The sequence below is a fragment of the Chlamydotis macqueenii genome, chromosome 3, assembly GCF_036417535.1.
Source record: "Chlamydotis macqueenii isolate bChlMac1 chromosome 3, bChlMac1.mat, whole genome shotgun sequence".
NCBI lineage: Eukaryota > Metazoa > Chordata > Aves > Otidiformes > Otididae > Chlamydotis > Chlamydotis macqueenii.
This window is the reverse complement of record NC_141558.1, coordinates 81,887,515-81,901,402: the sequence shown is the minus strand read 5'-3', so window position 1 is coordinate 81,901,402 and position 13,888 is coordinate 81,887,515. Positions and strand designations below refer to the sequence as shown.

Below are 13,888 nucleotides of genomic sequence, written 5' to 3'. Positions count from 1 at the left end.
CTTCCACCACGTTATTCATGAACATCCACAAACTTACTCTATTATCCTTGAAACTCTCCCGTAAAATAGCACCTACAAGAACTGAAAAGAGGCGAGGATGTTCTTGTGCCTCCAACTCTGTCTATCATGCGAACTACAGTTATCCTCACTATCCTTCCTCACCACATCTATCTCTGGTCTCAGAGCACAGATTCTTTAACACAAACTGCCTTTTTGCTCTGTGTTTATACAGTACTTGGCACAACAATTCATGACAAATCCTCATCACGTTATGTGGTAATACAAAAGAAGAAAAAACACCAAAACCAACTATGGGTCGCTTCTAACTTGAAATATTCTATTAGTCTATCTAGATTTTCCTGCCAAAAAGTTCCTTTTAAAAAGTGTATGATAAAGTTACATGCTTCCCTTATTCCTTATTCTGAGAACATTTTCTCTCTCTTATCCTGTACAACATATTTAGCTAAAATTCATATGGGAACATTACAGTTTTGTCTTCAGAATTAACAGTCCTAACACTTACACTTTTGCTGCATATCAAAAGCTACTGAATTTTTGGGACATAATAAATACACTGCAAGTAAATACAACTGTTGCAGAATAAAGTTTTCCATTTTGTAGACACACCACAGCCCAACATTCAGCACAAATGTGGCTATTTTTCTAAAAGAAGTGAGAACGTCTTGTATTAAAATGTTATTTAAAAAATACCACTAGTGTTTGTGAATTTGCCTTTTAGCATTCCTTCTCTACATCAATACATTCTAAGTTAGTCTATATTTAGGAAATTGACTACTGTTTTTAGCAAGGTTCATGTAGTACATTATACACAAAATGGATGTTTTCACATTCTAATTCAGACTGATATGTATTAAAAATAGATAATTTCAAAATGCAAGACAGTATAAGCACATGTGGCACAACTGTACTGGTAGTATCAGTGAATGAAAGCTTTGTAAAAGTTTGATTTGTGTAAAAATATGAAGGAACAGAAGACAGTTTCTTGCTCTATGGGAAACAGTCTATCCATGAATACGAGAAGGATAATCAAGGGAACAAGAAGAAAAACAAAGAATGTGAAGTGAACCAGGCAGGTTCAGAAGGACTGAACGGGGGTAAAAATTAAAACCAGCAGAGATGTAATTCACATGTGCTTAAATTCTGAGGGCAGAAGGGACCACAATAAACATCCAAGATTTCAAATCTCTGTATCAAGCCCATATATCTCAGGAAAATAATACACCTGTTTCAGAAATATACCAAACTTGATTTAAACATATTTACTGCTTAAGAAACTACCACTTCCCCTGGAAAGATGTTCTAATGTATTACCATTCTCTCTGTCAAACCTTTTTTTTTCTAGACTAAATTTGCCTAGCCTCAATTTCTACATCTTGTTAGGTACTTGTAAGGTAGATTAAAGAGTGATCTTCTATTAAAGATTTTTTTCTCCACATTAGACTTTCAGATCAAAATAAATTCATTTCTTAACAATCAAGTAATTTATTTGACAAGTTAAGTAAACAGAGTTCTTTAACTCTCTGATTTGAAAAACTCTGATTCCCTCTTTTGCCTCTTTCCTGAATCCCATTCAATTTCAGTATCCTCAGTTAATGTTTGACTAACTGAATATTAATTGAATATTAATGAAACAAACAAAGATAACACTGTAAGTATCATTTTGTCAAAACTTAAAGTTTGTCCCAACTTTCCTATGTCTGTGGCAAAGACTTGCCGAAAGTGCCTGTGAAGGAGAGAGTTTACTGAAAGTGTGTAAAATGTACTTGATGACTGCCTATTATAGAGCCACAGTAGACAAGGAAGGGTAGACAAAGGTACAATGGTAGAAACATGAACCAGGAAACAATGCAAAAGTTGGCTAAAAAGATGGATACACTAAAGAGCATAGGAATAAAACAAATAATCTTTGATTCTAAAATCGCATAGACATTTTCCTTTAAAGCCTTGGGATGTAAGTTTTCTTATATCAGCAAGTTTTCTCCTATCATATCTCCACCTAGCCTTTCTGTCCAGTCCAAGAGAGTACAAAAAGAACAATTTTAGCAAAAGCATATTTTTCGGCTAAGAGGAAACCATCATAAAACAGCCAAGGATTTGAGTAAGAATTACTTAAAATAATGCAATGCTATACTTTTAGCTAGCATTTAGCTTTTCTCCCTGTTCTTCCAAACACATTGAAATTTCTCTACAAAGCTTGTTAATTTTTCAGTTTTTTCTCTTTATATATTTTTACCTGGTCACATAAAGAACACAGACAAAACTGCAATGCAATCTAAAATAAACTGCAACTTTATTAATTCAACACGACTAGGTGAAATACAGAAAGGGAAGAGGCTTGGAAGTTGGTGAAAGTCAGCTGGTATGGCCAAACAGTAAAGAAGGACATTAGAAACAAGATGTCATTCCTCCAAAAGTTGAAGTCACATCCAAATGAAGAAAGGATTGCAAACTTGGAAAATTAAATATAATAATAAAATTAGGCAATATAATAATAAAATTAGGTGTACTTTTTCTTTTGTTGTAAATCTTCCTGCCAGCTGATAATCAGCATATAGAATGAGCACTGACAGAGGATAACACCATTTCAGAGGAGTGAAATTAATTCTTTGCATCAGTGTTCACTGTAGAAGAAACTGAGGACAATTTCACCACAGAAGCCTATTTTGGCATGTCTTCTGTAAAAGGAAGTCCTGCATTATAAACCTTGAGGTCTTCAAAGGTGTCAACAAGTATTCAGATAAGGGTGGTCTGGGTTAACACAGGCTGCTTCTGATTCCAAAAGGCTGTTAGCAAAGGCCCTCACCAACAACATTTAAGGAAAGTAGACAGCCACTGGCGGAGTGTCCTGGCATGGCTAAATAACGGAACAAAAGACAGGGAGTAGGGTAGTAAATGGTCAGTTCTCACAATGGAGGGAGATAATCAGTGGAGTTCCCCTGGGACCCGTTCTATTCAACATGTTTACAAGAGATGAGCACTGAGGTGGCAAAGTTTGCTAATGCTAAGAAGTTATTAAAGACAATAAGGAAAAGAGCAGACTGTGAAGAATTGCAGTAGGATGAAACTAAGTTGTTGGACAATAAAATGGCAGATGAAATCCAATGTGTATAAATCCAAAGTGCACAACAGGTAAAATAATTCTGGCTTCATAAAAAAAAACCTAAGGTCTCTGAACTGACCATCACCAGAAAGCTCCTGATGTTGTGACAGACAGTGTCACGAAAATATCAGCTCAGTGCTCAACTGCAGTCAAAAAAGCAAATCACTCTTAGGCATTTTTAGAAGAGGAACAGAAAGCATAATTATTCCCCTACACATATCTATCATTTGCGCACACTTTGAATGCTGTACTGCTTGCCCTCATGTGAAAAGGAGTAGATTGAAACTGGAAAAGGTACAGAGAAGGGCAAGTATGATCAGAGATATGGAACAGTTTCCACCTGAGTTGAGTTTTCTGTGATAAAGAGTTACAAATTCACAATCAACATGAACAGAAAAACAGTGCATTGTTTCTTCCTACACGTACATAAAGTCATCAAATGAAGACAGCAGGAACCAGAAGGCTTTTGTTTCTAACCAAAGAGTAGGAAATGTTCCTTTTGGCAGCTTCATCCTTACCAATAGATGCTGTGCATGCAAGGGTGTTACAAGGGGAGACTGGAAAACCAGTTAGACGAAAGGGATTCCTGTAGGGTTGCTAAGCTGACAAACACAAGAAGTTCAGTAAGTATGCTTTCGAAAAGTTCAAATTTAGCAACACTTGGGTCAATTTGATGAATGAAAACATAGTGGGAGTCTTTCTTAAAGCTGTCCTATGTTGACGGAACATATTACATGACCAGTTGAAATCAGGAAGCCAGTATATTTGAAAGCCAGTATATTTGAAGAACATTGCAGTAAGGTAAAATATTCACATGTTGGCAGTTACAGAGAAAGTAGTAATTAATATAAGAATGGAATCAGCACTACATAGTTCAGTGCTCTGTCAGTGAGGCCTCATCCTACTATTATAAGGAACGCCATTTATTCTTTAGAAAGACTTTTTTTTTTTTTTTTTTAGGTTTAATTCCAGAAGCTTGTAAATTCATTGCATTTGTAAGGAATACTAAAATCTTGGATAACAGAGTATAACTTATCTGTTAACCTTTAAGGAGAAGGAATTGTCACTTTTGGTCACTTTGTCATATATGTCAACTATAGAGTGAACAAAAAGTATATGATATATTATTACTAATCAAATCAAAGGGTGCATCACACCATAAGCATTTCTCTCACTGACTGGATGTTGTATATATACTAATTTACACTCCTATGTGGAATGTAATCTCTATGAGGCAACCCTTAGCAAAATAGTAGACCTGTCCACACCTAAAACTCACAGGTCCCATATCAGCAATAAGTATACAAACTTTGTTCTTAAGAGATTTGGTCTTCTCAGACAAGGGAATTTGATGGAAGAACAAATTCCCTGGTAGATAAGACAAACAAAGTCTGTTAACCTTTAGAATCTACTGCAAGCCTTTCTCTTTGATAAGCTTTTCCATCACGACATTTGTAATAACAACAATTTTTCAAAATTCTGCAACCCAAACCCCTGCTTCAGGAAGATTTCCACATTAAAATAAAGAGAATAAACAGAGCTGAGATTCCATGACTGCTATTGCTAATTTAATCATTGGTGGATATGTTCAAAAGTGGAACAGGTTGCTCAGAGAGGTGGTGGATGCCCCATCCCTGGAAACGTTCAAGGCCAGGTTGGATGAGGCTCTGAGCAACCTGATCTGGTTGGAGATGTCCCTGCTCCTTGCAGGGGGGTTGGACTAGATGACCTTTGAAGGTCCCTTCCAACTCTAACCATTCTATGATTCTATGATTCTATGAAAACAACGATATGATGCATGTCAAACAAACAACTCATATGGTAAGTTATCAGGTTAACTTAAAAGTGATTCATGGATAATTTTTGAACAGTGAAAAAAAGAAAATAATGAAACTCATACACGATATTAATAATTCATCTTACTATAGCAAGTCAGTATTAGTAACTTGGTGGCATTACTGTACCTATTTCCAGTAAGCATAAGCAAGAAATTCTGAACATACTCATGGAAGCTAAAAATAAACATAGAATTGTATAGCCACTGCTGAAGTAAACTGTTTACTAAATATCTATTATTACATTATAACACATAATATGACAAACTGCCGGTTTGGCTTACATTACTGTACTTTTAAACAATAATCAAGAGTTGGCAGAGAGCTAGATAAGTGCTCATTTACTGCATTTTGTATAAATCTAAATAAATAAATGTATGGCAGGTTGTCCTAATCTAACTTCTCTTGGCTGATACTGGATTGCTCCTTTTTGTGCCATATATTTTTTTTTTGGCATATTTTCCAAGTCTAGACTTAAATGCCTGGAATAATCACAAACTGACTCTCATACTGATAATCTCTGCTCCATGTGTAAGGAAAAGAGCACAAGATCCCAAAGTGAGATGAAGGTGCAGTGAGAAGGTTCTATTCTGAACTACATGGAAAAAAAAATATTTATATGGAAAAAAAATCTTATAAATGCCCTGGACACCTTGCAAAGTTACAAGACTGGACACTGTTTAAACGATATATTAGACTGAGGAACATGCCTTCTCCAGATTAAGTTCATGTTGCAGTAAGTCACTTAAATACATTAATTTGCCTGTAAGCCCTGATCAATACAAAAGAAGTAATCTCATGTCACTTGGCATGTCAGTGTTGCATTCTTCCCTACAAAACATGACATTTTCTTGTTTTCTGCTCCCCCTTGCCATTATCATTATATAACTGAAATTTTCGGTTGTAGGAGAAGTGAATCAGGGTTACGGGAGTAATTCAGATTTTATGTCAGCCTTTTAGTTTCTTCAAGGCCTTGAGAAGTGATCAAATAACTTTTTTACTGCCTTCATCACATGTTATTACTGAATCTGAAGGACCGATCCATCAATTAGCACTTCTCAAATAACTGACCAAAGCATAACCTTAATATCGACAGGAGAAATCAACTATTAATGTGTATGATATAGAGAAATGCAAGAAGATAATTATTTTGGGGATTAGAGACTCATTTGAATACTTGTTTTATAAAACTTTACACTGTTATAAAAAAATCTTCAGAAGCCTGAATGTAGAACTAAAAACCAAATTATGTGTTTATTATAATGAGCCTTATGTTTTGATATAGTACTTCATTTCTTGTAACTTAATTATTTTATATATGCAAATAAGGCCCCAAATGCTATTGCACTCAAGAAGTTAAACACTTGACATTTTTACTCCTTAAAAAGCAACATTTTATGATGTCTAGATATGTTTATTAATTAGTGATTATTAACACCCAGTAAACAACATCATGTCTCGTAAAAACACAATCTTTCTTCACAGCGTGAGGCTGAAATCTATTATTCACTGATTCCATATGCTGAAAGACACTCAAATGATCACAAATGACCTTAAGCATTAGATAAATGTAAATGAGGACAGGGTAGAAAATGCGCTTTTGATTGATATCTAAAAGACCAGGTTTGAAGTCCTAACAAGGGACGAAATCTGAAATCTCATACAAAGTAGACGACAATGGGAAATCTACAAAACCCAAGCTTCTGGATGGACATACCACACAGCCTTGCCTCAGCAAGGATGAGTGTTTGAGGTTGCTCAAAAGAAATGCTCAGCACCTGGACCCTGTGAGGCTATACCTGGGGCCCACGTGGCCTTTGTCTCCTTGGCAGGCACTTATTAAGATGCAGAGATACATCGCGAAGTTCTGTGCACGTACACCATAATGAAGGCAGAATTTTTCTAACCCTAAGTGCTCACCTATAATAATTTCTCTGCACAGAATAGCTATATAACCATAGGATAAATGATGTGAATGATAGCCATTAAAATTGCATGGGTTCAACCCTCAATGTTAATAAGCTTATTCTGCTGTAACAGCTTGCCTTTCTCAGTCCTTTTTCAGCTTTACTTTTGTCACTTTGAGAAGGACTTAGAGCCCTTCTTCCGGAATGAGAACCATTTAAAAAAAAAAAGAAGATTTAGACACACAAACAAGAGCTCATTATTCGCTCTTAGGTAGCCATCTCTAAGCATACTCTAATTCACAAGTTTATGCCATAAATATGAATGACTTTATAAATTATTTTAAAAACATTATGAGAAATGAACATACTTCAAATTTTCAGCTGCTTGCAGTCCCTACTGTACCTGGAGATATCTCAATGAAACAGACAGCTAGACAGCTAACTTCAGTGTCATCTATTACAGGGTGAGTCAGGAAGGGCTCTGAAGACCAAATCCTCTGAACTGCTACAAAGCTCACCATCCAGAGCACATTTTCAGGGCTAACTCAGAGACAACAGAGCTGGTGCACTTTGAGAAAAATGCTGGATGCGCTTTGCACTTTAGAACACAGTCAACAAGAGTAGAGAAAGGCCCCAGCACACTGTGCCTGGCTCCCATGCTCCCCATCTGCCCTTGCAGTGACAAAACATGATACTGATCACACAGACAGGATGACCATAAAACCTCCCATGGATGCTCTGACAACATCTACCTCAGGGGAAATGGGATTCATTCCTTGTTGCCACCCTGAGTTCTAGGAGTTATTTAAAATTAAACTTATCAGTGATCTGGGTACATTCATTCCAAGCCTCATATTCAGTACAATGGGTAATGTTGACTCTGAGGCAGCCAAACTTCAACCATGCACTAAACCACACCTTGAAGAGACATAGTGTATGTTAAAAAAGATAAAAAGGAAAGAGAGGTTATGTCACCAAGATTAATCATACTATATTTGCTATATCAAAAGGTAATTAATTTTTTTAATACTTCCAAATTTCTGTCACTTACCTACTTAAATTGTATATACATCTGTGTCAGCATCAGTATGTAGGTCACACTTTCACATACATTTCACATTTACATTAAATATACAATTACATGCAAGAATCAGTAAAACAGTTTAGTAGAATCTTACCAGCTTGACACCTTCTGAGCCTTAAATACTCCTGCATTTTGGTTCCTTGTGATGATCTCACTTACATCTGTAGTATATTTGTTAAGGATTATCTATAAAATTAGAGCAGTAATAAAAACAATAAAAATTACTTTTTTTTCCATTGTTAATACCTTCACAATGTCTTTTATCTGTTTGGTCTTTTCTAATCTGTGCTAATAGTCAGTCTTTTCAGAAGCATAAATTTTACACTGCTACTCCAGCACATCAGCCATAAATCTATGTGCCAACTTGCTCATGTTGCCCACCTCTGTTGACTGTATCACCAGATCACAGAGCTGAGGTTTTGGAGGCTTATGGGTTTTGAGTTTCTCCCCTGCCACAAGACACTTACCTTTGTTCCTGGCTCTGTCTGGGTGAAACACAAAACACAACAGGAGTACCTTAACCTACAGGCAAGGGAGTTACTAGTCCATTTGCTTCCTTGAGAATGGTTTGGAACCACACTAAAAGGTAGTACAAAGCAATAAACGCCCTTTCTTCCCCATAGGCACTGCAACAGTACCTCAGCCTCGTGTCGCAGCTTCTTTCAGTTTGGAAGATTAGGTCACAGAATCCGGCAGCCATTCAGGCAGGCCAAAGCAAAGGCTGCCAATGAAAAATTTCAAGGGAAGCTGTGCCCAGTCATCTATGCCTAGACAGATAACCTTCATAATCAATCATCTGTGGTTAGTGAGATGCCAGAGGAAGGAAAAGGTGTGGCAAGTAACCAAGGAACTATGAGAATACTAAATGGCACTCCTCAGTGTGAATCCATATATATTTGAATTATTCACTCTCAAACATAAAAAATTAACTTACAGGTACAATTTTGATAAAGACGTCAATGATCACTCTTTCTTATTCAAGGTACAGGAAATCTGATGCTAATTAGGAGGATGTTTCTGGGTGCACAAAATAGGTTGAATTCTTCTTTGCAAGGGCTCTTATAAGATAATTGAATACCGTGTCAGGCTAATTTAAAAGATCACAAATGTATCTTTTAATTTGCTTTGCTGAAATCACATCATTGTCCTTCCAACACAGTTGAGTATCTAAGAAAGTTATTTTAGCAAAGCCTCTATTCAAACCATGAGAAAGAAAAGACAACTGATATTTTGTGAAGCCAAAAAGTAGAAAGGGAATGACAGAAAACTGGTTTTAAATCTCTGTAGCTTGGACATGCCTTTTAAATCTTTTCCACAATACGCAGTGAGAAATAGTAATGAACGGACCACACTTGTGAAGCAAAAGGACAGCATAAATAATTCCATGAGCAACCTACGCTGTTTTTAAGTAGAGGCAGAAGTAACATTGTTATAAATTAGCTACACTGCACGTAAATTACATAACTGAGCAAAACTATTAATAAGTGTTGTAAACATGTTAACACTAGCTTTTTAAAAATAATTTATAAGTGTGTGTCTGCAGGCATTCAAGCTGAACATGACCTTTCTAACCTAAATTTCCCAGGACTGTTGAAAGATCCATACACTACATTTTAATGGCCATTACAGTGCAGTGCAACAATGTTTTGTATTATTGATGCTTTCAGACAGTAGTTCAAGTCACTAGTGCATGGTGTGAAACAGAGCTAAGGCCACTGCGGTACACAGCATCTCTGAAATAGGAGACAATTTGTACTAAAAATGAACCTCATCTTTGGATTTGGACATGTCGAACTAAGTATAGAAGCTTCCAGTGTTCTGGGGAAACAGAGTTTGATGTTCATGACTGACTATGTCACATATATAATCTAAGTTGGAAAATTTGTATCTGAATGCATATCACCCAGAATAACAAAGGGGGATAATCTGATAACTTTGCCTATGTATATCTGTGTTATTCACTTGAAATAGCTATACTTTTTCTTTTAATACTTTATTTATTTAAATGATCCTGAAAGCACTTGGATAAAACACACTAAACCAACAATAAAGTTTTGAACAAAGCTGCAAAAGCAATAACATCTGCCTTTATTTTATTGATTTTGCAATATAAATGATCTGTTAATCAACTAAAATCTGCCCACGATAAGCAAAAGGAGCGAGTCAGAGAGAAGTCTTTTAAATGGACTAAGAACTCAAATCACAATATCCTTTTAAAAACCTCTACAAACCTCATGCATAAGACCATTGATTAATATAAAATATAGCTATGTATTTCACAGTGAAATGGTTAAAATCACAACAATGATTTGAAATTAACATATTTGTAAATTGGTTTAACTTGTAACGTTTCAATAACATATCCAAATACACATATTAAAAACATACATAGTGAATACTTCGTGTGGCAGTATGAAATGGAGAACAATAAGAAGAACGTAAAAAATTAGAAGAAAAATCAAATCCTCAAAAGCTGGAGACTTCACAAAGCAAAGCTTTTAGTTACACTCACCGAATAGCAATAACAACAACAAAAACAACAATAATTATGATGATGATGATAATACAAAGGCAGATTCTCAGATGCAATGCACTATTGCCAGGTCGATTTTCAATTACATTTCACTGATGTATTCATTTGTTTCTTAATGTGCTCATCTTGCCCATTAAGAATAATTAGCAGGCTTGCTTGGTGATTTCCTGGCTTCTGACAGTGATTTTTTTTTTCTTTTTTGTTGACAACCATTTTTACTTTTGGAAAGTAATTTTTGGATATTATAGTATGACTGGCATGTAATTTAAGCTTCCTAAGAAATTTAGAGGGAAGATGTAAACAGTAATTTTTAAACAAGATTATTTTAATCTATAATACCTACATAAAAAGCATAATACTAGGTATTAACTATTTCTGAAAAGCAGAATCTAGGAAAGAAAACAGTATTTTATCCCACATTAATTTAAATTTGTATGCTAAACAATTAAAAAATACCATCAGCAATAATAAAAATTAGCAATAATAAAAATTAGCAGAAATACATTATTTGTAGTCTGTGGCACTTGGGGCCAAATGCTATTTCCAATTACACTAAAAATTCTTACTCATTTCAGTGAGTTTGGTGTGGCTGAAACAGATCTAAATTTAGCCTAAACTTCTGCTATAGCTAGTGACTATAGAAAAGAATGCAAAAGAAAATTACCATAAGACAGATCATAAAATCACTACTGAAGTCCATAAAACACATAAAATGCAACACAAATTTTATTATGTGCACTTTTAAGAATACATTCCACTTACACTGTAAAGTTCTTAGTCTGCTGCACTTTGGCACCCTGCTAATATTAAGCCCATTGTAAAATCCAACACAATAAAAGCACTTTGAATGCTGAGCCTTTAGAGCACCAAATGTTAAAAAAGAAAAATAAATTCCTGTTAGAGCCTTCCACCAATCGCTTCTCTGAAAGGGATTCACCGAATGAATACAGATGAAGACTTCTTTTAAGACTTTTGGAAATAAAAGATATTTCTAAAACATATTGTGAAAAACTAAGGTGTGCTAATTAGATGACATTAACAGTATCTTTTTCAGGAACAAAAGCACTTTGATTTGTTTAATTCCAAAGACTGAGTGAATACTTTTAGCACTCACCAATTTTCCTTGCTATGGAAGACTTCTAAATTTCAGGAAAGTTCAGGTATGTTTATGGCATCTGCTATGCAAGATATTTGCTGACTTGATGATTACTGGGCTCACCTGAAGCTTTCTGTGGGTAAAATGACCTTTTGTTAAATACCTATGCTTCCACAAAACATCAGTTTGTTTTGTTAGGCTAGTTTTGAAACACTTTTTTTCTCCCACATTTTTTTTATCTTCATAATGACATAGAGGAAAGATTGGAAAGGGTGATGCTGATTAAAATACACAGAATAATACATACTTCTTCCTCAAGACACGAGCATGACAAACTAGAATTTAACAAAATAAGAATTCCTGGAACACAACTGAGAACTTGCATTTTCAAGAAAAAGGAGACTTTTATGAGGCTTCCTTCAAGTTTTAAAAGATATGATCTAGGATTGCCTGGGTTTTTTTCCATGGAATTGTTAGTGTTGTAAGCAATTATAGTTACCTCAGTTACCTCTGAGAAAGTATTTTTAAAGGTAGTAGCTGATATTATTTCATCGTACTGCCTCCTGTTTTAACACTCATCAGTGACTGCAATTTTTTAAAACCATAAATAAGAAAAAACCTTATTTTTTTTTCACTAAGTATTCATTATGTTAGCTCTCAAATATATACAAAACTCAAATCTAAATAATTCTGATGATGCAGTGGCCAAAGCCTGAAAAACTAGTCTGCCTTAAAATGCAAATGGAAAGATTACCAAGGAACAAAAGCAAATAGATATCTTCCTTTCTTCCTCTCAATTTCTAAGGGCTATTATTCACTGTATATATCCGTGCTGATATTTAATGTGTCCACAAATTATGCTTGTTCATTCTCTTGCTTAGCCAAAGTACAGTTCAATTTTATGAACTATGTGTTCATATTAGAAGGGCATAATAGCAATTTATTCTAATATAAGAAATACAATAAAACACTTTCTACAAGGGACAGGGGATTTTCGCAATCTTACATCAAAAGGAATAATGATAAATTGATAACTGATTAAGCACACTAAATGGGTAATTTGTAGGCAGTTATAACTTAGCAGCAACAATGAAACCATGCATTTCAATATACACTGGAAAAGCTGTGACGATATACAAATACTGGGTATGTTTTAAGAGGCTAGTATCAGACAGTAAAAAAAAAAATCTAGTTCTTCTGAAAAATGAGTATGTGAAGGGGAGCTAATGATTTGATTCACTGCTACACCTCCTGTAACGTGCAGCATACACACAAGGAACCTTTCAGCCCTTGACCATAAGACAAATATTTACTACTGTACTTACTCGATACCAACACTTACATTTTTAATTAAGAAGAAAATGTGGCGTTTATTGTGGGGGAAGCTGTAGCTCTGTTCAAGATATTCTACATGTATTTTTTAATTACTTATGCAGGGACTTTTTCTTAATATACCCCATGCTGTCTGTCTTTATATCGATTGTTACTCAGCCAGTAAAAAGGAACGAGCACAACAAACCAGTTTTCTATCTGAATAAGGATACTTTTGATGGCCTTTTCATTTCCATCAGTTAACAGAACTTCTTTGACATCTGCAGAAATAGCAACCTGAAAAAAAGAGCACAGCAAACAATGAGCAAATATGCTTGTCTGTGTGGAAGTGAAGACAGGAGTGACAAGCCTTCAGTATCATGCTTCCTCACCTATTTCTCTGTAACAATCTTCAATCTTTTTTCATTTTATGTCTGCATTATTTTAATCATTCAATCAAATCAGTCAATACTTTTATCATTCCATTTGCGGGAGCCTCTATCTTGCTATCATTCTGTTCCGTAATTGCATTGTGACAGCGGATGATGGTATTCTGAGAGGCTTTCATTTGCGGGCTTCTGTTTATCTAGTAGAGCCATCATACAAGGCTGTCACTCTGCCTTTCAGCTTGCTTCTGTCTGACTGCCTGATGCCCTTCATATAACTTTGCATTGCAGGCAGATGGCTTTGTAAGGGTAATTTTTTTGTGAGCTTTGACATGCTCGCACATTGGGCTGTAACCTCGACACATTGTATAAGAGCGACAGGTTTGTCAAATGCCAATCAGTGTAACAATATGCTTTTATTTGTAGAGACATAAAAACTTGTCTAATGCACTGCACTGCTACATAATATCTCCTGAATACATGACTCAGAACCCAGAGAATGGTGAACGACTCTCCTGAATGGCCAATCTAATTCAAAAGAATCTAATTACCGAGAGCTCTGGATCATGTTTGTTGGTGTAATAATGCAGGCAAAACATTAGCAGCTATATCATG

The 13,888-nt window shown here is 35.3% G+C and overlaps 1 protein-coding gene across 1 annotated transcript in view; it reads right to left on the bottom strand.

The window, feature by feature from the left end:
* CAMKMT (calmodulin-lysine N-methyltransferase) overlaps positions 1-13,888 on the bottom strand; it is a 220,070-nt gene that overhangs the window by 27,759 nt on the left and 178,423 nt on the right. The window contains exons 6-7 of the mRNA XM_086743713.1: positions 13,121-13,184; positions 8,042-8,108 (exon numbers count right to left, since the gene is read on the bottom strand). Of these exons, the coding sequence (XP_086599839.1) occupies positions 8,042-8,108; positions 13,121-13,184 (131 nt within the window). The remainder of the gene's footprint in view (positions 1-8,041; positions 8,109-13,120; positions 13,185-13,888) is intronic.